General features: G+C 36.8%; 1 protein-coding gene across 1 annotated transcript in view; it reads right to left on the minus strand.

The window, feature by feature from the left end:
• Nucleotides 1-26921, minus strand: part of mrps27 (mitochondrial ribosomal protein S27) — a 55823-nt gene that overhangs the window by 15157 nt on the left and 13745 nt on the right. Inside the window, exons 5-6 of the mRNA XM_003216265.3 lie at nt 3228-3342; nt 1431-1509 (exon numbers count right to left, since the gene is read on the minus strand). Of these exons, the coding sequence (XP_003216313.2) occupies nt 1431-1509; nt 3228-3342 (194 nt within the window). The remainder of the gene's footprint in view (nt 1-1430; nt 1510-3227; nt 3343-26921) is intronic.

The raw sequence follows: 26921 nt of genomic DNA on the forward strand, positions 1-26921 counted from the left end.
CTAGAGACTCAAATCATATGAAAACAATACAGAAAAGAAATTGATATGTCTGTTGCAAAGATTAAATAAATATTCATTTTTGGAATTGATATAGACTCAATGTTGTAACTTTAATTCATAATTTTCAACAAGAATATATTTGCACATTTTAAAGTGATTGCTAAGGCAGTAGGTCTTCTTTTGATGAAACAGCCCAGCACTGAGCGAGGAAATATCATGAGCAGTTGTAAGTGTTCCATTACTCATACAGACAAATACAAAAGTGTTCCATTAGTCAAACAGGAGATGAACCACAGCTCTTTGACCCATGAGTGGGATCACCAAAGCCACATCTGAAATGCATTGAGGCCTGCTGTCTTAAGGAATGATCTCTGGCTACCAAGGAGGAGGGGGAAACAACATCCCAAGATCAACCATAATATCCCAACTCCACAGTTGTCCAAATGAGTCTTTAAGATGGGATGGGCAGCTGTGGAAACTAGAGAGCCACATTAATCTTAAAGAGACCTTTGAGGGCCACCCCATCCCACCATACTGCAAAAGTTGAAATTTCTTATCATGATTTTCAATCTTCCTGGGTTATTTTAGGTCAGTGGTTCTCAAACTGTGGGTCCCCAAATATTTTGGCTTTCAACTCTCAGAAATCCTAACAGCTGGTAAACTGGCTGGGATATCTGGGAGTTGTAGGCCAAAACACCTGGGGACCCACAGGTTGAGAACCATTGTTTTAGGTTCAAGAGAGGTTCTTTTTATTAACAGGGAATGAATCAAAGTTACTTACATTCACCTGATTAGAAAAAGGATTATCTTGGGCTTGATCTACACTGCCCCATATCCCAGGATAGGATCCCAGATTATCTGCTTTGAACTGGATTATATGAGTCTACACTGCCAGATATTCCAGGGTAAGAAGATAATCTGGGATCAGATATTTGGATATAGGGCAGTATAGATCCAGCCTTGAGTCTAAATTGATCCAGGCTTCTCCTTAAGTGGTAGAAATGCTTTCTACCAGACATAAATGTTTTTTTTGGGGGGGGGATGCCATTTTTTGCCCCATGTGCTGCAATTTGTCTTTCTCTCACCCCCTTCAATTTTAAGGCAAATTAATTCATGTTTCAATTTGTATGATGTAATGACTTGATTCAATGCTTGAATGATTGGCTTTAGAACTATTTAGGAAAGGAGGTTCTTATCAATTAATATTTTAGAAGCCTATTTTGTGATTCAGAAGAGTTTACATGATGTAACTCAGTGAAGTACTATATAAATTTATAAATTCATTAATAGCTATAATCTATTTCTCTCTCCTTTTTACCACTGAAAGTATGAAAAAGAAGGCAAATGGAAATAAATCAAAAGGGGTGGCATGTCTGCCAAACAGGAAGGCACATGACATATGACCAATTAATGCATATTTTATTTCTTACCTTCATAATTTCCATCTTTTATAAAAGTATCCAATAGAAGATTGAATGTAAAATTATCTGGGAATATTCCATATTGTACCTAGAATAAATGAGAAGAAAGTACAAAAATGTAGGCACCTTATGCTACTGGTATCTTACAGAAAGTTGGAGTATGATCTGAACAGATAATACAGTCTGCCAAGATTGAGAAAATATCAGCATTGAATGTTTTCTACTTCACTTCTGCTATCAGTGATTAAACCAGGAACATATAAAATATTATCAGCCATGGCAAGAGACAAACAATTTAAAGCAAGCAGTAAACTGAAGCTGGCCTTCCACATGACTATCTACTTCAGTGATTCTTTTTGGGGTCATGAACCTGTTTTGAGAATCTGATGAAAGCTACAGATCCCCTCTCCAGATAATGGTAAACTTTCAAAGGATTAGGAAGGAAACTGAATTCCAAAGACAATGGAATTTCTTTTTGCAAACTGTTCATAGACCCCTGAAATTCACCTAGAAATCTCACGGATGCTAATGAACCAATGGCTGAGAATCTCTGGTCTGGATGAACTGCCTTGAACTTTAGGGGGAAAATATAAGAAAGCTAAATTTTCTGATTTGCAGTTCTCCCACTTCTCTCCTTTTAAACTGATCATTTAAGATAAGAAAAGAAACAAAACTATACATACAGCAGTTGTAGTGCTATGATAACTTTCCTGTAAAATCATGCTGATCTCAAGGTACAGGTTATACCAGTATGGTGCAAAGTGGATGTTTGTGGACCAGTATTAATCTTGGAGTCATTGGGTGCCTGCCCCCACCAAAGGAAGACATGGTTGCAACTAATGGGTACCTAAAATGGTACCAGTGCCTGACATACTGGGGAAAAGTACACTGCTTTAAATAGAATACACCTCATCAATTTTATCTTTTTAAATATTTCAGTCATCAGTTCACATACTGTGGTGATACATTTGGGGTTGGGACCATCAGATTAGATATAATGCCCTTGCATCATTTCTCCAAAACCTTGTTGAGTATCGAAGTCCACTTTGTTTGTTTCACCACAGATATCAAAATATCTCTATATCAGTCATCAAAACATACAGAGAAATCTCTGTGTCTATGGAAAGTATATTCCAAGACCACTATCTTCCTATGGATACCTGAAAACATGGTAATAGTGAACCCTGGGCCAGAAGCATACCATAAAAATTGCTCAGGACTCAGAGAGGGCCACAAACAATGGGCGGATATTTTCTGGAGTATGGGTAAGTAACACCATGAACACTGAGTATGTGGATAAGCGGGTCATACTGTACAACAGAAGAAACAACCTACCTTACTCTTACAGTCTAAGCTAAAAGGACAAATAGAACACAACCAGTATTTCTTTTGAAATATCATGTCGTGGTTTATGTCTCACATATATGTGAGCTATATGCTAACAAAAGTCCAAAGAATTTTTGATTCATTAAAAAATGAATAAAATAATGAGATGATTTATAAAAATAATTTATTAACAATTAGGGAACAATCTAGGTAGAATTAAAGTTTAACATCCATAGAATTAATGAAACAGTAGTCACAGCTGCCATCATTGGAATCAGTGGGACTTTAAAAACTTTGGCTGGATTTTCTCCAGTGCCAAATGGGATTTAAAGAAGTTGTGCCATATTTAGTTAATATTGCACACTATTATCTTAAAAATTAATGGAAATGAGGAAACAAATCCAGTGCAAGCTTCCTAGTGTAGCCCATTAAAATGATGTTTTAACACCACATAATAAATGTTTCGTTTTTAAACATTACCTTATTTTGTAAAGTGTACAAGGCTTTGTCCTTTGCACCAAACTGAAGGCATTGCCTGATCCAACTGTGGATTATCCAGTCTCTTAAGTAAAAGCAATTAGGGCTGTGACGAAACCTAAATGATGAGATAAGCATAAAGCATTTAAGAGGATAAAATAAAAGCTGGCCCTTCAAGATGCACAAATTAATTAAACATGAGCAGCACAAAAGGCAACACAATGATTTTACTCGTAATTACATCAATGCAGATTTCTAAATGTAGAATTTAGACCCAATTGCTAATTTCACAGGTATAACCAGAAGCCTTGGCATCTGGAATTATTTTTAGGACCAAATCATACAAAGTTAACATTAAATTTCACTGTTTTACATAACAAAATGAAGTGCTCCTTCATTGCACATGTAAATCAAATGTATATGTATGTGTATTTGTAGATGCAGATACTATGGGAAGCCCTAACTGTTGCCTAAATTGGTTAGCACTTTTTCACACACAATGATAAAAAATCTTTGAAACTGAGACGATATTCAGTTGGAGACGGCAATCCCAGTTAACTGGGAAATCCATTTTCATAAACATTAAATCTGAAACACATGTTGACTACATTCACACTTTACATTTTAGATATACAATTTTAAAGTTCTATGCTTTATACCAAAAAGTGTGAAGAAGACCTCAGAAGCAACAGCCAAACAAACCTCCTGTTTAATGTGTTATCCAATACAGACATAGAAACAGAAAACAAAGAAAATACCCACTGAAATCGGAGAAAATAGGTTAGAACAGTAAAAGGTACTAGATTCAATTCAATGTTTAAGAGGAAACAGTCTTCAGTTACTAGAACTGGAACATTCATATAAAAATTCAATTATCTCAGTTTGATCAATTGGGAGGCAGCCAAAACATCAGACCTACTGAATGTTATGGTGAATAAAAAAATGTTTATGAAGGGATTAATAGGGCCTGCAACAAAATTTGTAAAAAGCCTTTCTGAGAAGCATCTGGCTGGAATCCTCAATAAAGTACCATCAAGTGAATACCTTCCAATTGGCATCCAGCTTTCAAATTTTACTTTTACCTTTGCTTTTGTGCTAAACCCTTATTGTAGATTTTGACATGATATAGGTTGATTTTTATTTCCACTATAAAATATATAATTTTATTGTTTCTGCTTTTTATATCTGAAAACCATAGCAAGTGCATTTCCAGATGGGCAGGAGATGCACATTTTAAATACATCAAACAGATACAATAAACAAAATTTTGACGTTGTTTAAGAGTCTGCCCTACCAGCCAAGGAAGCTGCATTCTATTTCTGCATTTTATTTCTCCTAAATCTCATAACGTCTACCAGTATTCCACTGGATATTAAGCATGCTTTGTGCATATGGGGCTATTTCTGAACTTCTCTATATATTTTCAGGGTACATTGTCTAGAACTGCCTAGGAAAAATGAGTATAAGCCATGAAAAAATATGAAGAGCTGTAGAATAGACCAAAAAAAGAAGTTTTTCCAAACTCTGCTAGTGATGCAATGCAAGTATCCACCAAAAAAATAAACTTTTTGTCAGCAATTTATATACAACATGTATTAGGCCTTGGAGCTTGGAATCAGCTTCCGCAATGCAAGGATGAAACCTCGTGGGATAAACTCTGGTCAACCAAAGTTATAGTTCCGAGAAAGTCATCTGATATTGACAAAAGACGTAACAAAAAACAAAAACACACACCACACACATAACTCGAGGAAGTGTTGAAATACCACAAGGTTTTATGGCTAGGAAAGTACTTTCTAGTGAATGCCAGTGGTTTGCAGATGAGGATTTGGAAAAGGAAATGTTTGTTTAGGTTGTGGAAAAACATTCAAGTTCTCCAACTCTTTCTCATAAACTCTCAGGCCCTTAAAACATTCCCAAAGGACACTAGTTTGCAACTGGTAGCTAATCCCAAGTTAGAAAATACATATTTAAATAGCTGAAGTCTGGTCTGATTTGTTTTTATCTGCTTGCAGAAGCACTGCAATATTTCCCAGCAGAAAAGAATCACATTCCTTATAAGAGTGTGGAGGTGGAAGACATCTCTTTAACTTGTGCCTTGATCTTTGAGCTACAGAATCGAGTTTTAAAATAATGAAAACAGTGAAAAAACCAAAAACCCAAGGGGCAGAATTTATTATATTTAAACCAGAATACAGAAACATTACTCTTCTACAAAATTTCCACAATTGTAGAAGGTAACTTTTTAAAGATCTGAATCTATGAATATTTTTCTCGGACCAGTTTCCAAGAACTTTGAAAAAAAATTATCATATTGCTTGTGTAAGCACTACACTGTTACCTCCTTTTAGATATTAGGAAAGAAAGCCACCAGTGGTGCCAAATATTAATGGTGTGAATGCTATTTTCATATTGTGATGCGGATGCCAAACCAGGAGATTCTGGGAATTGTAGTAAAAAAAAAAAAAAATAGAAGTCCTCTTCCCCAAAATCTGATTTGCACTGCAGTGAACTGTAGACCACAATTCCTTCCTGAAGAATATCAGGATGAATGAATTGCACTAATGCGCAGATGCTAGCAGCAGCCTGGAGCCAAACTGCAGCACCATTTAGTGGCAGGATTGGCTCTTCCTTCTGAATGAGCATCTTTTCCAGAACATTTACCAGACTATTATAGCCACCAACCCCTTTCACTTCCCCCCAGAGCATTTCTGAGAATTTTCCCTTATGGCTAACAGCTATACAGATAACGAAGTAAAGGGGGGGGGGGGGGGCTGCTTTAGTCTAGTGTTGAGAGACATCCAGTTGCCAAATATAGAAGCTTTTAAATGAAATCACAACTAAGGGTGAAGGACACACACACACACACACACACACACACACACACACACACACACACACATATATATATATATATATATATATATATATATATATGCTGTGTCCTAAGTGGTGGACCAGCGCCTTCCCCTCCTTACAAATTAGTCTTCCAGTAATATTTTAAAGAGAGACATACTTTTAGCATCATGCTATGGATGTCCATTTAGCTGATCTAATTGCTTCCCTACACTCCTCACTTGAACATTGGTATTAAGCAGAGAAACAGCCTATATTTGCTTTCATTACGGGCCTGCCTCAGAAATGCTTGGAGGAAGCATCAATTACTGGCAATTGGATTGAATCATATTGTGATGAATCAATTATCTAATTGGTACTGACTGGCTCACTAGCCATATAAGAGGTTGGAGAATTAAGCTCCTCATCCAGTCTCCAAGAAGAAAACATCTATGTACAGGGTCTTGAATATCCTCTCCGATAATTCGAGAGGCGCATGGCAAGAGATCAGTCCCCAAGTTGTCAGAATGATGGATTATTTATTTATCACTCTTTTCAAACAGTTAAAAACCAGAGGTCTCTGTGCAGTGTATGAAACAATGCTTAGAACATAATAACATCACATAAAAGCAAGATACAACCAACAACAAATAATAAAGGGCCAATAAAACTTTTCAGGAATTACAGATAGCTCAGTTATAAGAATGGATACCAGAACCGAGTGGACTTCACCCTTAGTGTCATTTGGAGAACTTGAAGAAAAGCCCCAATACTGGTCTGGAGTCAACTGAGCAGTCAACTAATACTGGAAAAACTAAGATGTGAGTGAAGTTGTGTTTTCCTGGTAGAAGCCCATCAGGGTCCACACTCTATTTTTATTTGTGTGATCATGCCTTCAAATCGCCTATTGATTTGTGGAAACCCCATGAATTTCATAGGATTTTCCTAGGCAAAAAAAAAATTAGAGATAGTTTTGCCATTTTTACCAGCCTCTAAGTCTTCAGTGGGTTTCTACTTTAAAACTTTCAAAAATTAACAAAAATTATACATGCCATACCACCAGTTAATGTGACAGTGAAATGACGTCAAATAACAAAATCTGTTTTGTTTCATAAAAGCCCTTCAGTGACATTAAAAATACAATATAATACCAGTCAAATTCTACAATTTTGTAAGTTGCAATTAATCTTTTCCACATGGCAATAAATCTCGTTTCAACATTCATCTACATTGTTTAATCAATTTATAGAGATTAACTAAGATTGTCTCCCCAACTTCTACACATTCACTGATTCTTCACCACCATGTCTTTGCAGAAGAAAGTGAGATCCAAAGGTGATGAAAGTGCTAGACCAAGATTGGGATATACAGGCTCAGTTTTTGGTGGCTCAATTTAGGAATAATATCAACAAGGTGAAATGGGATAGGTACAGGATTCAAAAAAGGATAAGTACAGGTTCTAGTAACCACTGTGAGAAAGAGTTGAGAGAACCAGAGAAGAAAAAATGGAAATACAATATGATAGCCATATTGAAATCTTCTACACTGGGGCACACAGCAAAAGAAACACCATAGGGTTGCTAATCCGTCCTATGCTATTCAAAGCTAAAGAAAAAAATACGCACGCACACACACACAAGGTTGGAATTACACTTTAAAATGTACCTGTTCCAACTTACATACAAATTCAACTTAAGAACAAACCTATTTTATTCATAACTTGGAGATTGTCTAAATGTTTGTATAAATGTCCAGGAACTCTGTCATTTAACGGTTCCAAAAGGATGACCTCTTATTGAATTGAGCTACCTCTTAAACTATTGGTCTTACACAAGCAACTTCTTAATTATATTATTACATTTTCACAATATATGCAATATTACAGTATACATCACTATATTAAAATTTAAAATGTTGCTTTCATCTTACCCACCCTCCCTGCCATAGTCAAGTAACAAGTTTACAAACTACTTCTCTATCAGTCCTCTTACTAATAAATTATCCTTTACTCAATTGTCTTCCCCTAATCTTTTATCCAAAATCTCACCTGATCTAAGGGTGATTTAATTCTGCTAATCCTCTGGCAGTAATGCCCCTCGAAAGTTGACTCTTTATCCCATTATTCAGATTATCCAAATTAAGACCTCTTCCCAAAACCTTCATATCTTTGGACATAGCAGCCACATGTGGTTCCAATTTCCCAAACCTGTGTATCCTCTCCAACATACTTTTGATAACTCCATCATTGGTCCTGTGCAACTTGAGTGTACAATGATAACATCTATGGATAGTTTTCATATGCTCTCTCTAATTTGAGCTGATAACAAGTTTGAAGTTAAGTTCTGATTTATTTTTTAAACACTGAGGTAACAATCCTACTCTCATTTTCTATTCCCACTGAACCCAGTGTAATCTATCTGTGCATAAACACGCATACACTGGATAGAATTGTAAATGTGCTTTATTGTCTTTATTTTCCAATGAATTTTTAAAATTCATGTATCTTGGGCTATAGGAAAAACCTAAGAGATATTTATACAGCATAAAAAGTAACTGCATATATTTTGAGTCTTCTTTGTTTAACATAAATATGAACATATAAATTTTGTTATCATTGATTCATAGTATTTTTTCACAGGAAAACTGTTTTGCAAGAAACCCACATCATTGCCTGCCACCACTTTGACTCTGCCTGATTGAGAAGGATGTTGCACATTTTCCTGGAACAGTTCCTACAATTAGTTATGTATCAATAGTGCAAACATGGCATGCTGTAGAATACCTAAACTCCATCCATCTTAATTTGATGGACAGAGTTTAGAAAACATTCTACAACATTGGAATTGCAAAAGAAAAAAACGTTGCTTTGTAATGCAAAAATTCTGATCACTATTTGCATCAGGTATTTGCTTTCCTTGGAAATGAAAGCAACTACAATCGCAGTGATGTGGAGAAATGGATCAGGAAAGAATCAATTTGGGTGAGATAAGCAATGAATAATGTCATGTGGAATAACATAACTTCCACATGACAACTGATTGATACTCTGATACTTCTTTCTTAAAAAGAAACACAGAATCCACAATGTATTCCTTAAAGGGGATTAGAATATTGTGTAATAGTTACCTTGCTAAGTTGACTTTGACTTACGGTGAACCTATGAACAAAAGTCGCTGTGGCTTCCTTAACTGAATCTATTTCTTATGTAACATGGTCTTCATCTTTTAAGGGTCAGGTGCCTATCTAACAGTGAAAGATAGAACTATACAAAGAAACTGAAAGACACAGTGTGCATCTAGACCAGTGGTTCTCAACTTATGGATCCCAGGTGTTTTGGTCTACAACTCCCAGAAATCCCAGCCGGTTTACCAGCTGTTAGAATTTCTGGGAGTTAAAGGCCAAAACCTCTGGGGACCCACAGGTTGAGAACCAGTGATCTACACTGTCAAATGAATACAGTTTGGCATCCCTTTAATTGCCATGGCTCTATCCTATGGAACCATGGTTATTGTAGTTTTATAAAGCCTTGAACCTTTTCTGCCAAAGACAGCTGGAGCCTCATCAAATTACAAATCCCAGGATAGAATAGCATTAAGGTGTATTAATTAGACAATGCAGATGCACCCACAAACATCATAGCAGATAAATGGTTAACAGTGGTTGCACAAATCCTGCCTAAAAACTGAGTTACCCAGGTTCAGTTGACCATAAACACAAAACCAGGTCATTGTAGATTATGTTTAACACACTAAGCTTCCTCTATCTCCCTGAGTGATGAAAATAGCCTAGACACAGGACAAAAAAGGAAGAGACACAGAAAGAATTGCTCTGCTAAAGCACTGCTGAGTGTTCAAATATATTAAACACTATTACCTTTTTTTTAAAAAAGATTTCATGTTCATGTTTGTTAAACTGTTATACTTTTCAATACCCCCATATCAGTCTAAAATTGGATTACAGAGAACAACAATTCTCACTCAGCATGTTGCTTTCCAGGCTGGGAAAGCAGCTCCTCTGGGATTACTGCAGTTCACACTTCCAACAGATTTATTTATTTTTATCATTATCTGAAAGACTGGAGCACCTCTCCTCACAGAGGAGAGTTTCCTTTTGTTTATGGCAGAATTAAGGTTTTTTTTCTGATTTAGGATTCAAGATAAAGGGGAAACATTACAGGGTATCTTCAAGAGACAGTTCCTTAGCTGACTTATTTTTCAACCTTGGAAATGGGTAAAACAAACTAATGGCAGGAAAAGCCATACTGGTCATAACTCTAATTGTGGAAACATCAAGTGTTTTTGTGTGTGTGTGTGTGTGTGTGTGTGGTTTCAGGCAAATAGCTGCGGCAAGCATACATATAGTTAAAGGTCTCACTAAAAGCATGGCTTTTGTGAACATATGTGCATCACTGTCAAAGTAAAACACTGAAGAACTGAAGAAGTCCTAGTATAGCAGTCTTGAATTTGTGGTCAGATTTTTTGACTTTAGTTCCTATTGGTTGAGGCCTCTAGGAGTCAAAATTCAAAAGATCTGGTAGATGTTGAGAACCATTGAACTAGAGACAATCTCACCCCTTAGCAGTAAAAAAGCATCTGTGCAAACAGGTGTTCTTTTATGTTATCATTAGGCTATGTGAATCCATCTTCCTTTTGACAAGATAGCACCATAGGTTATTTTACCTTGATTTCTGTTAGTAGTGATGTGTATGTAAGAATGTACAAGAATTCAGAAGGCTGCACTCCTGAAGGGTGCCTAGGCCTTTTTTGTTGGGGGGTTTCAGCTGTTTTCCAGTAATTTCTCAGAAGCGAGGTATTATTTTTGCTCAATATTTTGGCAGAGTAATGGCCAAAATAAGACATTTCTGGGATGTGTCAAAAAGGGTAGGAGCATGATTTGGGGGTGACAATTGCATTCCAAAATTGGGTGGTTGGGTGCTTTTTGTGTTTTTGTTATACATACACATGCAACCATACCTGATGACTTTTTTAAACAACCAAGATCAACAATAGAGTTTCTGATTGAAATACTAACAGAATATAATTAGGCCATGAAGTATATTCAGGAACCAGAGGGAGACAGGAGGAAGGAAAAGACGTAAGCCACTAAATCTCTATTCCTTCAAAAACATACTGATAGGAATAGAGGCTTATACAAAACAGTGATTGGTAGATTTTGCTCTAAGACTACCAAAAGACAACTATGATAAGCCAAGGGATAAAAACTGAAGATAATGAAATGGCAAACTCCAGCGGTTCTTATGTACCAAATAGAAGACTAGAGGGTTTCCCTGTGGTTTTCAGTTGCCTACGTTCTTCCAGATTCTAATCACACACAGTTCTACAAACAGAGAGATAAGCCTGGTATTCATTCTACTTGTGTTCTTTAATATTAATGCACAAGGAATCAATATGGTAGACCCTCAGAGCCACTGAACTGGAAGTTAGTTTCAAACTTCTCTATCCAGCAGGAAAGAGCAATCCAAAAGTATTCATCCCTGGGGTTACACTAGAGCTACTTTGACCCAGAAAGAGATAGCCCTGTGTGTGAAACACTGCAGTCTTGCCTTTTGAGACTCACAGTTATTCTGGAATTGCTTAGAACCCAAGACGGGTAGTCTCTTATCCAAGAAGGATAAAATAAAAGCCTCAGCTGAGTTTCATGCCTTGGTAGGGAAAAATTGTTTGCTTGGAGCTAGCCACAGTGCTGCAACTCTAACCCAAGGACACAACACTCACGCATTGTTTCTGCATATGATCAGGATAGAGCTACAACACAAATACATTTACCTAAAAATTAAGTGACAAAATAATGGCTTTGCTGGATGTCCGTTAGCTACTTTGAGATGCATGTAACATGATGCCCCTTAAGGAAAGCACTTAAAATAATGAATGTTAAAAGTCTATTCCATTTTCTAGAATCATATCTGACGTTAAACAACTTATTGCCTCAGTATTCCATCAGTAAAACGAGAATAAGCAATGACATCATTCTTATCCTCTAGAAAAAATGCAAATTAATCTGAAGATGCATAAAGATATGATTTGAAACACACATAGGGCTGTGTAAACATAATGGAGACTATATAGCACTTTGAAAGTTAAACCTTCTATATCAATGATGTACATTTGGTCCTCCATATCCACGGATTCTGTATCTACAGATTGTACCATCAAGGCCTTGGAAATATTCAGAAACCATTTTCCAAAAAGGAAACCTTGATTTTGACATTTTTTATATAGAACATTTTACTGTGCTATTGTTTATAATGGGACTTGAACATCCACAGATTTTGTATTTCACAAGAAGTCCTGGAATCAGTCCTTAGAGGATACCAAGGATCCACTTAATCAGAATAGTACTAACTTGGTTTTCCAAGCATTATACTGTATATAGTGGTTTCCAAGAGATGACATGATATTGCCTCTGTATTTCATATAGAACACCAAATGCAAGAACTATACTGTACTATTATGAATACATAGAATCCTTCTGTAATACCTAAGCAGGGAGAATACAAGAATCAGCATAGTTAGGCACATTATAATATGATAATGATGATAATAATGAATTTATTACCCGCCTTTCCCTGGAGCTCAATAATGCTACACACAATGGGACCAATTTCATGTTTCTCAATATGAAGCATGTCTGACAGCAGACACAGCACTGAAGGGGATGCCAAGTAGTAAGCAACTACTTTAAACAAGATTTAAATAAATCCTTCCCATTTCCTACCTATAACAATCCTAAGGTGAACTTACCACAGGGTTTTATTAACAAGATTTATTCAGAAGAGATTTACCATCATTTTCATCTAAGGCTGAGAAAGTGTGTGCATTACCCAAGGTCACCCGGCAGGTTTCATGGAAGAGAGGGATTTGAACACTGGTCTCCAGAGTCATAATCCAATGCTCAGCCCACTACAGCATACTATAAATTTGGCAGATGCCTGTTGTGCTAAGTCAGGCCTCTGCCACCAAGCAAATAGGTCTGAAGTCCTTGTTATCATTATGTCAAATGTTAACAGAGTTCAGTGTACAGAAAGATTCCATCTGTAATAGTGACCTTGTTTGATAGCTTTTACACTGGCTTGGCATTTTGAGGCTAGGATAAAAGAAAACTGAAATAGACTGGTGAATCTTGTTAATCTGTTTGCACAATTCTAATTGATATTGGACGAAGGGATGGGTCACACTTGCACACTTTATAGTGCTTGGGAGCTCATCTTCCATTGGTCTCATCCTGGAGGTGGTACTTCTAGTCCAGGTCCCCATGTAGTTAGCGATGGGGAATTTGATCTCCAACTGGAAAAGTATGAGTAGAATTGGTTTGGAGGCCTACTAGTCCATTTTAAACCATGGATTTTAAATTTACATTATATTACTGTATTTTAATATTTGAACAATGTATTTTAATAAATGTGTTTTATTGTATGTATTTTATGTTGACGTGGTCTGATTGTGTTCTACCCCATCTCAAACCGTGAGGAAAGGTGGGTAATAAATACATTCTAATTAATGCTGAACCTATCAGTGAAAAGGCTGGAATGCCTCTCCACTGCATAATTATCACCAACAAAACTTACACTAAAGCAGTAATGTGAATTTGGAACTGCTTCCAGCTTCAGCACAGAGGACTAACCTTCATCCATGGCAGCCTCCACTGTTTTCTGTACTGCATTGAGCTTCCCTTTTTCATTTTTTTTTAATGATCAAGGCTCTTAAAGTTCTGCAAAGTGCCACCATGTGGCAAGCAACTGTACTGACATGCTTCAATATAAACTATTCATACTGAAAGCATGCAGTGTGCCAACAGCATTGAAAGTACATACATTCAGTAATGCACACACAGAACCAGTGATTTCATTGGAATTAAGCTCATGCAGCCAGGAAAATGACTGCCAGACAAAGGGAGCACTCAGTCTTTCTCTAACTGAAATGGGGGAAAGAAAACAAAAGAGAGGGGGAAAGGAATTCATAACAAAGACAAAGAAAACTGGAATTAGTTGGAGTCTGTGCACAAATTACAGCCGTCTGCTGTTGAATTATTTTATTTGTAAGCTCTTAAATGTTGTTTGAGTTAGTCTAATTTGGGCTGGGGGAGTCACAATGGAACAAGTGACATTTTTCATGCTTTCTTAGTGTTCGAAAATCACACACCCCATTACAGACTGAGAGCATGTATACACACACATACAGCACAGCACACTCAGTCATATATATCTAAAACAGCCGGATATGTCTCTGCCTCCATACTGGATGCTGAATGGAAAGCCAAGTCCAAATTGTACCTCAGAACGAAAGAGGTCCCATGGAGCCACTTGAAATGCAGCAGCATACATCATATGTATACTTCCCTTCCCATTCAGCACATGCTCATTTGCTTTCACAAAATGGATTTTCTCCTGTTCACTTCAGCTCCCCAAACAATTTGAAAAGAATCCCCCACAAGAAAATAAATACAATTGCTGATGCAAGTTTTAAACAGCCAGCAATAAGCTGATCTCTTGGAACAAATCCAAGGCTACTTCACTTTCCAAATGCAAGCCATAGCCATGGGTTAAAGCTTTAGCTTGGGGGAAAAAAACCCACCATATCCTTTCATCTAGGGCATATTTTTAGGTACAAAGCTTAATGATCAAATAGATTCTAGGCGGGCTTAACTCAGAGGACGTCACCAAGAAATCTCCTTTGTCTGCCATTTCAAGCTGCAAGCGATGGGAGAAAGCCCACGGGCAGCGGATCATGCCTCACTGTCAAAGAAAAGTGTCCCACAAACCCCCTTTGCTCCTTTTTAATCATGCATGAGTAAAAGGAGCTTTCCTTTCATTTCCTTGCCTATGTCAACACTGCACCCTTTTGGATGTATGCATGTGCATGCCCCACACTTCTTTTTAAGTCCTTGTTCAACCTATTCAATGCACAAGTTGTTACAATAAAAGACCCAATCCACATTTTAACTTAACAACTCTATGTTCAAATTACTAGTAGAAGTTCTGGCGTTCCAATATACACATACATACATTTCCAGTAACATTAAAGAAAATGCATTCTCATTGAGCAAACATTTTTGCAGCTACAGTAATGGCAGAAGAGCAGGCATATTTTACGCAGTTACTGAAATCAAAGGGGAAGAAAGAATGTCTTTGTTGTTCTTGAAAACAAAGGCACAGCTTCTTTCTCTGCCCCTTCTCTACCCATAGAAACCTGTCATTTACACTGTTCAGTCAATAATCCTCGGAAACATAATCATTAGTCACCTGCCATTGTAAATGGGCTATCAAACCTGCAGATATTTTTGGCCAAGAATTGAAGTGATAAATTTTATTTTAATTGTTGTTTCAGCCATAGTTGTACATCCAAATTATTTTATTTCTCTTGACAAAGAATGTAAGTTGCCAAAGTGTTACACTGAGTGCTGCATAGTCAGACTTCCAAAAATACAAGGAAACTGTTCCTCCTTCTCTTTGTAGTCCTCTACCCCATACTGCATCCAAAGAAGAAGTGCTATACAAAAGATCATGCAAACATAAAAACCAATTAGTCTTAGAAGTGATGCTTCATTTCTCCCCCCCCCCCCCTTCTTTCCTTCTTTTTATAATCCACCTCTAAATCATAGTAGGGAAAGGAACTAAAACCTAGATCTCAATGCACATCAGTGGCTTTATGGCTGGCAATTTCAGACAGTAAATACTTAAGGTCTGAATTTCTCAGTTAATATAATATGATGTTCATTTCCCCTAATTGGACAAAGAGGGCTTGGATGCATCAGAAAAATATGTATTTGCATTGGAAAACCTTTGTACAAACATGTTTCCAAAGATCACTGAAACAGGGTCAATGGTACGGTCACACTCCCCCCCCCCTTCCTTCCTCCTTTTTATAATCCACCGCTGAATCATAGCGGGGCAAGGACCTAAAACCAAGGTCTCAGTGCACATCACTGGCTTTGTGGCTGTTAGACAGGGAAAACTTACACTTTAGGACTGAATTTCTCAGTTAATGTAATATGTAGTTCATTTCCCCTAAGTGGACAAACAGGGCTTTTTGGATGCATCAGAAAAAGATGTTTGTACAAAGGTTTTCCAATGCAAATACATGTTTCCAAGGATCACTGAAATAGGGTCAGCAGTATGGTCACACTATTATCCCAAGGTATAGGAAGGATGGGCAACCAGAATGTCCCTCATGGAAATTACCACTGCTCTCTTTCAGTGTGAACAAAGTTAAATTTGTTTTTTAAACTATCTTCCCAAGAGAACTATTCAGTTTGATAACAAGGTGTTTGATTCAAAATGCTTTGTTTCAAACATCAATTTGTCTCTAATATGTTACTGAAAATTAACAGCATGATGGCACAGGTAGTAGCAAATGATGCACAAAAAATGGTGGGGGATTGTGATGTCATTGATTTGTATTTGAAAATGTTGATTGATTGATTGTATATTCAAGTATAAAGTAAGAAGCTGTTGGGAGGGAAGAAAGAATGGGATGTTAGAGTGAATGCCGATTGGTGGATTTTGAGATTTGAATAAAGCTGGTGACTCTAAACCAATGATTCCCAAACTCTTGTCCTTTTGGACTGTTCAGCTTCCAGAAGCATTAGCTGCCTTAGGCAATGATGAGGGGATTCTGGGAGTTGAAGTCCAAAACACTTGAAAAACCAGAGTTTGGGAAACACTGGTTTAAAGTCTTGAGTAGAGTACAGTTAGAAAAGGGTTTGAATTAGACAAGAGTTGTATTGAGAAAAGAAAATTTGAGTTGAGTTAAGGGTCTGAATAAGCGTAAAGAGAACTGAGTGTGTGTATATGCAGTATTGTAATTGCAATAAAGAAATAATCCACTGTACTACTGCCCATTGGAAGCTGCCCATAGACACATCCTTGGAGGAGCTACACATTCCAAAAAGTGATCTCCCAGATAAAAAAGCTAACAATTTCTTTACCTAAGGGCTTTTGCTTTCACGGGAGTCCTGTGCCCCTAATCCCAACAAATGTGGAGCACTAACTGTATTATTATTATTATTATTATTATTATTATTATTATTATTATTATTATTATTATTTTATGTCTTACCCTCCTCTCAAGGTAGGTCAAAGCATAGTAAAAACACACAAGAATTCTACAAACACACATATTAAAATGAAGTTCCATAAAAGATACAGATCAAAGCATTTCTGTAAAATACACATCAATCACATATCATAGAACAAACCTCATACATTCCCCTATTATTTATTTTTATTAAGATAGATGCATTTACTGTCTTTCTCAGTTATACATCCCACTTCTCTACTCATATACATACCCTTGTTTCTCTTAAAGAGGATTCCCCAACATCTAATTGCAAATTATAGGGGGGAAAGGTGTCAGCAGCATGAACAACCAAAAGAGGCGGATAGAGCTAACTGTCTAACAACTTACTGTTAGAAGCAACTTCCTCTTGGGTATAATTTAAGCAGTATAATTTTGTTCAGTACAATAAAGCTTTTAAAATTAATTACATATTTATAAGTCTGAAGAATCACTTGCACTAGTGATCTGTACCACTTTTAGCAGTGTTGTAGTACAACATGGAGGTAGCTGTTTTTGGGGCCTTATTAGTCAAACAGATGGAAATTAGAAAATATATTCAGACCTATATTCCAAGTGTGGAGTGTGGCTGCTTCTGTCCCAGCCCACATATTCTCCTGTGTGAAAAGCTGTAAACATTATGAGCTTTGAGTCCTCATGTTCCCTAGCCTGTATTTGAAATATGCAGTTGTCGTTCGCCTTCTGTCTTATGGAGACCCTAAGGCAGACATGGGCAAACTTCGGCTGTCCAAGTGTTTTGGACTTCAACTCCCACAATAACTAACAGCCTACTGGCCCTTAGAAATGGTAGAAGTTGAAGCCCAAAACACCTGGAGGGCCAAAGTTTGCCCATGCCTATCCTAAGGCAACCCTAGCACAATGTCTTCTGCGGCTGAGAGTCTGTGACTTGCTCAGGGTCGGCCAGGATGCCTGAGCCAGGATTCAAACTCTGCTCTCCAGAGTCCAACACTCAGGCTACATCAACAAGACTTTTAAATACAAGACTTTTTCTTCTTGACACTTCAATGTATCCATTCTTGTTTATGATATTGATTGGTGCTGTGCTAGGGATAGACAAACACAGTTGTTATAGTGAAGAATTAAGAGTTCAAGTGGGACGAAACTCAAAGTAGAGCAATGAGGATTTGCAGGTGGGGACAATATCATACTAATATGGCTTTAAATGAAAAAGCATAACATGAGATAAAAATATTGTCAGGAAAGATTGTGAAATAATGTGCCAGAAGAGATTCAACAGCTAAATGAGTTAAAGACCTATCTCTTCTGGCAGGCCTACATAGTAAATTTTCAATGATGAATTTTAACTTTACATTTTATTAGTGTTTTAATCTTTGTTCTGTGTGTTTTAACAATGTGGTATCCCGCCTCAAGCAATGAGGAGAGGCAGGTAACAAACTATTATTATTGTATCTATCCAAACATCTCTATTGATAATTCATTTGAAATTAACTATTAAAGGGAGAAAAAACAATGGAGGAGGTAACGTGATACCACTGATTGTAAGACACAAACTCAGTTCATTACAACAAAAATGGTTTCTATAAAAAAAGCACTCACAATGTGATTTGTCTATAAAATACTGCATTTCTTAGGTTCCAAGACATCAATTGTAAGATGCACACTCTTTTCAGTACTACAAAAAAGGATTTATATATAAAAAGCACCCATAATTCTAAGACAATACTCTGTTTTTAGAAATGTTTATATGCAGGGTAAAACACATTTTAGAATCAAATAAATAGTGCACAAGGTTTCCTTTTTTTGCAGTTTTTTCTTTGCATACTGCTGTTACTTATGGATATAGCTAGTCATTCCAGGATTCTGAATAATTAAAATACCTTTTGACATGACATAAAGCATTTGCCAATTGTGAGTATGCGATTAATTAATAAATTGTAGGCCAAGCTGAGAGGCTATTTCAGAAAATATTCCTATTGCTATAGTGGGGAATTGGTTAAATATACTGCCGACGTCTACAAAGACTCGGGGGGCATGCTGTATAAACACATTCTGTGTAATTTCATTTGAGAGAGATAAAATGCAGCTAACGAGCTAATCTGACCTGCAGCTTTACTGGAAAAGGCAATAGAAGTTTTATTATCCAATGCATTCTACAATTGCTGATGTTTGGATAATGTTTGCAGACTAAGAAGTTAAACAGTTTGGATAGCTTCCTCAAAAAAAAAAGACAAAAAAACCCTGCCATGATAGAACTAACAAGGGAAAATATTATTCAAACAAGCATCTTGTTGTCCATAAGACCTTATTGTGGTTGTACAATATGATGAGAAAAAGCACTGCAAGGTTGGCATGGCAACAACTCACTCCGTCATTCTCCAGAGTGTGTATTCCAACACTGGATTATTAAAGGAATTTGTATTCAGATCCAGTAAGTAAATCTTTGCTGACTGCTTTCTTTATCTTTGGTATCTTTTGAAAAAGAATATGATTTCTTTGCCTATTTCCTTATGCATTTCGTCTTCAATGGGACTGTAGCTCTGTGATGAAGAATACTATCAACTCTTTATTAACAGATGAAAAAACAGATTATGATTTATATTTATACACACACACACGAGGAGGAGCAGCATTGAAGGGAAGCTGGGATGCTGGCTAAGGTTGTTATTTCATTAGGTTTCCTTCCCTGAACATTTGATCTTGGTTGGTTGGTTTTGCATTCCTGTTTTCTATCCTGCAAGGATTCTTAAAGAAGAAGAAATATGTGTTATTGTGAGTTTTCCGGGCTGTATGGCCATGTTCCAGAAGCATTCTCTCCTGACATTTTGCCCACATCTATGGCAGGCATCCTCAGAGGTTGTGAGGTCTGTTGGAAACTAGGCAAGAGGGGTTTATATATCTGTGGAAGGTCCAGGGTGGAAGTAAGAACTCTTGTCTGTTGAAGGCAAGTGGGAATGTTGCAATTTGCCACCTTAAATAGTATTGAATAGCCTTGCAGCTTAAAAGCCTGGCTGCTTCCTGCCTGGGGAATCCTTTGTTAGGAGGTGTTAGCTGGCCCTCATTTGATTCCTGTCTGGAATTCCCCTGTTTTTTAATTGTTGCTCTTGATTTACTGTAAATAGGAAACAGCCAGGTTTTGAAGCTGCAAGGCCATTCAATGCTAATCAAGCTGGCCAACTATAATATTCACACTTGCCTCATGCAGACAAGAGTTTCAAAAAAAGTACTGCACACTTTCAAACCAGAAAAAGATTTTTTTTAAAATTTATTACAGTGTTATTATAATTGTGAATAAAGAAATTGCTGGTTTTTAAAAATCTATGAAGAAATTTCTGTGACTTCCAGAATGACTTTATGGTTAACTTCTGCTAGAAGCTGACTATAGAATCACACCGGAGAGCCTTGAAATTCTTAGAGAGATGTTGTCTCTAAAAATCTCTAGGTTCTTTGAGGTTGATCAGAAGAAGTTGACCATAGAGTCACACTGGACGACCTAGAGATTTCAAGAGAGAACATTTTACTTATCCTATTTTCTCAAATCTAATTTTGGTTAAATTACCTTGCCATTAAATTTGCATAATACGGCAATCTTAATGCTGAGCCAGGACATTATCTCTAATTTAATTGCCCTGTCTCAATGCTATTCAATGCTGGGATTTGTAGTTTGGTGAGGCACCAGCATTCTTTGGCTCAACACCTTGTAAAACTACAGACCCCATGACTCTATAGCATCAAACCAAGGCAGTTTGCGTGGATTCATTGTACAGTAGAAATGTAACCCAAGATTTTCTTTTCTGTCACTGGAAGTTTTGGTGTTAGAACACAATTGTTTTCAAAGGAGGAATTCTAAGCAGGCAGCCACTGCCATGCACACCATTTTTGGCCAAATTACTAAGAGTCCACTTTTTGCCACTGTACATTACGTTCTCCAGCAAATACTTTTTTTGGTTTCAGGGTTTTGAAAAATGAGGTGCTCATTAGATTCGATGGTCCATTAGACTTAATACGGTAAACCCATGAATAATCAAATTCTCAAAAGTCAAAGCCACAAATGTGGAAGGACGACTGCATCACTAGTAGTCAGATATGTCTGGAGGTAGGAGGAAGCTGGCCCTTATTTTCTGAGAAAAAGCCGAATACAAAGATGAAATACAAAACAGAACTGGCATGAATCAACATAAAACCAATAAACACCGGCTCCAACTCTACTTGAAGGATCTTAATTCAGACTTCATTGATATTCTGAATACTGAGACAGAATGCTAAAGCCTGATTTATGCCTAGAATGCACACAGAAAAAAGGGCTGCTCAAATCCATTTTCCATCCAAATGTTTTGGGTACTAAGCAGTTAACCGCAAAGCAACTTGTAACATGCAGGTGAGAAATAAGGAGCCTATGAAACAAGCACATTTTCTAACTTGAAACAGAATGAGTTTCTTGGGTATAAAGAAATGAGAAAAAATCTTTGCATGAGATGTTAGAAAGCTACTACCAGGTAGAAAATAGTAGATACTGAGTTAAATGGGCCCATGGGTCTACTCAATATAGAGTAATTTCAAATATCAAATTGTATTAGTGACATTTTGCAGATACAGTAGAGTCTCGCTTATCCAACATAAACGGGCTGGCAGAACATTGGATAAGCGAAAATGTCGGATAATAAGAGGGATTAAGGAAAAGCCTATTAAATGTCAAATTACGTTATGATTTACAAATTAGGCACCAAAACATCATGTTTTACAACAAATTGACAGAAAAAGCAGTTCAATACACAGTGACATTGTGTAGTAGTTACTGTATTTACAAATTAGCACCAAAACATCACAATGCATTGAAGACATTTACTACAAAAACACTGACTACAAAAAGGCAGACTGCGTTGGATAATACAGAACGCTGGATAAGCGAAGGTTGGATAAGCGAGACTCTACTATATGTTGTTGGGTACGGAATGACCGCAAATGGTAGAGACTTCAAATTGAAAGCAGAAGTAATATATGAACTGAGGTAGCATACTAAAATTCAGTTCGATTATATCCACACATCTCCTCTACAGTTATTTACCAGTACAATACAACCTCCATATACACAGAATCAATACCCACAGTTCTACTTATCCAGCATTTCGCTTATTCATTTACAAGCTATATTCCCTGTACTCGGTACCACCATCATTTGCACAATTTAAAACAATAGGTTTTGCTATTATCCATGATTTCACATGTCCACATGAAGTCTGGAAATGTATGTATCCTCTGTGCATATGGAACGTATGCATCTCCTGTGGATATGTGCCTGATATATAAGAAGCATTTGAAGAACTTGCTTTGTTGCTGCCCTAATTACATTCCAAACTATTTTTGCCCTACAAAAATTGAGCAAACAGCCACTTATGAAAAGGTGACAAACTATATTCTAGAAATATCTCAGGGTGTTATACAAACCTGAGAAATATTTTCCTATACAGCACTTCACTCTTTTGTTTATAAATGATTTTCACTCTGCAGTTTTTGCACATCGTTTTTCTTTTAAACTCAAGACAATATGAAAGAGCAAGCATATTTATAGTTAGTTTTTCAATATTGCTGGAAGTTTGCACTTTTTAAAAATTAAGTTAATTCCTTACACACAAACCATGGCATATGCTTTTAGTGTTAAACCATATATCCTACCATTATCATTGCCATTTCAGTTTCATTAATTTCAATTTGATCTGTGCATCAAGCTTGCAAAGGAATCACCAGAATACTTTACCAGTAATGAGATAGTCAAATACAAAGTCATACAGCAGTGATTGATATATTATAGCAAATTAGTCACTGGGCATAAAGAAATTATGTGTCAATTTACCAAGGTAATTTTATTTTTAGTCTCTCACCCTTCTCTACAGGTCTTTAAATATATATCTGTACAACTGAATTATTCTAGCTCTGTCATCTCAATTTATTGTTTGTATGGAGGTTACATTCTGAATTGGGGACATGATGGGAAGTTAGTAAATTCAAAAATGTAGGCCAATCTGGTGCATGAAATTTTATATTTCAATTTATCTTAAATGACCACTTTGAAGGGTCTGTGCCATTTTGCACAGTGACAAAAACTAATTTTCCGCCAAGTATGTACGTTATATGAGATAGGAAGTTACAGACAACCACCAATGCCTAGTGAATATATCTGTATGATGTGTCTATCTGTCACATTCTGCATGCTTCTATACATGAAGAAATGAACGGTTTTCAAAAATGTACAATTTGTCTTTGTACTTATTTTTTTTCATTTTCAACTATTGCCTTAAATATTACGCTTTATAACTAGCATTTAACATTACAACAAAATAAAAAAATGTTAATTTCAAGTAGAAGTACATTTAAAACAAAATAGAGTGAAACTGTAGTGGAAATATTATGTAGATACCTCAGCAGATCACAAATTCTAGAAACCAATCAATTAACACCTAATCAAAACAGATCAATTAACACTTATACAAATCTTTCAGTTTGCCAGTTGGTGCTTAACTTGCCTTGTAATTAACTTCCTAAGCAGGCACAGATGTTTGACTGTGTATATAATGGACAACGAAATATCATTGACCGCCTCCACTCCCACAGCTGCTATGGATCATTTCCATAAATCTAATTTCTGTTCTTAGATCCTTTCACTCTTCTCTAATTCACTTAAGACATTCCTTTCTTGCAAGTGCCTAACTGACGTAGGTTAACTATACAATCATAGTTTCTCCTATTGAACTATATACGAAACAGGTAACTCAGGTTAAAAACAAATCTAACAAACCTTACTTTAAAAAAAATTAAAAGTGTGCACAGCTCCATTGTACATGATTAAAATATTTGCATTTGTTAAGATCACAATTATAATACCTGTTGTGGGCAGGTGGCCAGCCATCTTGACTGCCATCTGTGTTTTCCAACTATTACTGACCTTTCTATGACATCCGTACCCCATTTCCCAGCTGTTACTACATGAGCAGGATGGCTAATAATGAAACAATAATTAAATGTTTCTGATGCTGAAAGTATATGCAAATGAAGATTGTCTCTGGGGCCCAAACCAGAACGGTGTTCCGACTTTTGATTATTAGGTCACCACTGCACAACTTTTCCCAGTGCCTGAAATCTTATTTTTGCACCTACTAGTCTTTAAGGTAGCTTACAATTTTTGACAACATAAAAGAACATTTTAAGATGTATGCAACCAGAGTCTTTATGAATAGTGGTGTGTTTAGACCATTGGTGAGGCACTTCCACAAGATTTAGTAGCTTGATTAATTACGTTTTATTAGGGGAATATTTAGAAATGATGAGCCAGCAACTGATCCAGGTCCACACTGGATTCAAAAGCAAAAGGAACCTTCTTCAGTTCTCCTATCCAAACATCAACAAAGGCTCTGTAAAAATTCTGTTGTGAGTATCTCTCCCCCATTTGCCTACAGGAGGTGAGATACAGGTGAGAGGCATCAGGAGGCCGGTGAAATGCATCCTGACAGAATTGTGACCCTTCTACTGTTGATGTTCATATTGGGAGAAAAGAGGTTAAGGAGACCACTAAATCTGTCTTAGCGTAGGAAAAGCAATTTAAGTGCATTAACGCATGAGCGCACAGTTCTTTTCACATTTAAGGGGGCTTCAAATGTAGTGAGGAGTGCACTTTTTGGCTTTGTGTCTGAGCCCACCTTATTGCTGTGAGATGGCTGGGAGTACTTTAGATTTTCTTATCACACTTTATTTTATAGTCCTCCCATCGGCTGATTGCACTTCTTGGCAGCAGATTACCTACTCACAGATGTGGATCTAGCCAGTATTTATACTTCACAATGAACCAGGGTGATGCTAGGTTGAGGAAGCTGTGGGAAATTAAAAGGGTGGCTAAACATCCAGCTCCAAGGAGCCACTTGTAGTGTTGTATTGGTGGTAGAAATTAAGGAGACTAGGGCAGCTGTGTGTCCCATTAGAATGATAAATACATGGCACTGTCTAAAGAAGCCAAGTTCTGATGCCAATACTCCTAACAGTATGGATATGTATTGGGGGAAGTTTTGTATACCAAAGGTTATACTAGAGATCAAATAGGAAAGTCTGGATCTATCAATCTATTGCCAATCTAGCCAAGCCAAACAACAAAAACATTAACTTGAAACCCTGATTTCAAAATAAGGATCCTACTTCAATTCTAAAAATGTAATTTTGCACTCAAATGTATCATAATATTATATATTATAACTCAGAGTCAACCTAGATGTGATTTCAGTATTGATATTGATACCATTTTAATATTTTTATCTCCTCGGTGCTTTGGGTTACAAGGTCTACATTGTGGAAAAGGGAACAAGATGAGAACGGAGACTTCCAGATTACAATCAGTTAAGTGCAATGTTATTCAAGTACAAAGAGACTTCTCCCTCCTCATGGCATGCCCCCCTCCCCAAATCTAATCTAGGTCTTCTCTTAACTTTCTTTTGGAACTCTGACGGAGTGGGAATTTCAGGAAGTTGAACTGTCCCACTTCCTTTCAGCTAATGAAAGACCTTCCATTGGTGAGGCAAATTAATAGGGCCTCAATATTCCAAGTAGATAACTGTGGCTGCTAATCAGTAAAACAACTAAAAGAATAGGAAATCTGGAAAAATATTGCAGATTCAGACAATTTTTAAATAACCACTTCATTCTTAGTTATACACTAGTGTGTATCCTTTGCCATCAGAAGTATACCATGCTCCAATATAATAAGTCAGCTGCTTTAAAAAAAGGTGTCAGAATACAAAGTGAAAATGTGGGTATAAAACTGGATTAACCAATTAATCCTAATATTAGTCAAGGAGGATCAAAGGACAACACCTTTCTTTGTAAATCAAAACAGAATAGACTTCTAAGTCCTTAAAAGAGCAGCTTTAATTGTGGTCTTTAGAAACACAAAGCAGAAGCAAATGCTACAAATCAGGGGTGGGCAAAATGCAGCCCAAGGGCCCCATGTGACCCCACAGGACTGCTTTTGCAATCCCCAGGGATAAAGTGGGGGGGGGGGGGGGCTTTGCACACACACAAGCAATTGGTTTTTTTTGTTCCAGAATGAAACAATGAAATGTTTGGAGACCTCATGGGCCTTCCAGTGCTCAAAAATAATGTTAGCAAAATTTTTCATTTGCAATGTTCTCAAAATGTCCACTAAGGGCCAGGGGCACATTTCACTATATTTGTGGCCTCCTTAGATCAATTCAAGTACAAGAGAGGTCTTTTTAAGATAGGAAGTGAATAGGAAATTTCTTCTGCTTACCTCATCGTTAAATGGCCCAGAAAGGCCCCCAAAATATGGTGCAAATGCCCCCCCTATTCCCTAATGTGTGTTTGTGTGGTTTATTTTATTTTGATTGGAGGAGGTGTGATGGAGAAGTACACTTAAACTTTCACAGTTGCCCATTTCCTGCTGTAAATAGTCATGTAATTTCATTTCTTACAACTTTTATTCAAGACAAAACTGAATAATGAAGGAATGAAATATAAAACTGCAGAAAACAAAAGCCCTTCCAGTGGTTCTTTTTAAGTGAAATCACAGATAATTGCCAATACTGTATAATTCAAGATTAACCTGGACACTGTTTTATAAACAAGCCATCCATTAAGGCCACAGTCTTGATTCTTAGCTCTCTTTATACCATTAATCTCATTTTGTAAAATGGGAATAATTGTGGTCTACCTCATAGCAGCATATCTAGGACAGAAAAAACAGATAGTACATGAAACTTAAAAGTCTTTGTGAATAAAGATAGTCAGGACTGGGCTTTATGGATACCATAAG

Source organism: Anolis carolinensis, chromosome 2 (assembly GCF_035594765.1).
Source record: "Anolis carolinensis isolate JA03-04 chromosome 2, rAnoCar3.1.pri, whole genome shotgun sequence".
Classification (NCBI taxonomy): domain Eukaryota; kingdom Metazoa; phylum Chordata; class Lepidosauria; order Squamata; family Dactyloidae; genus Anolis; species Anolis carolinensis.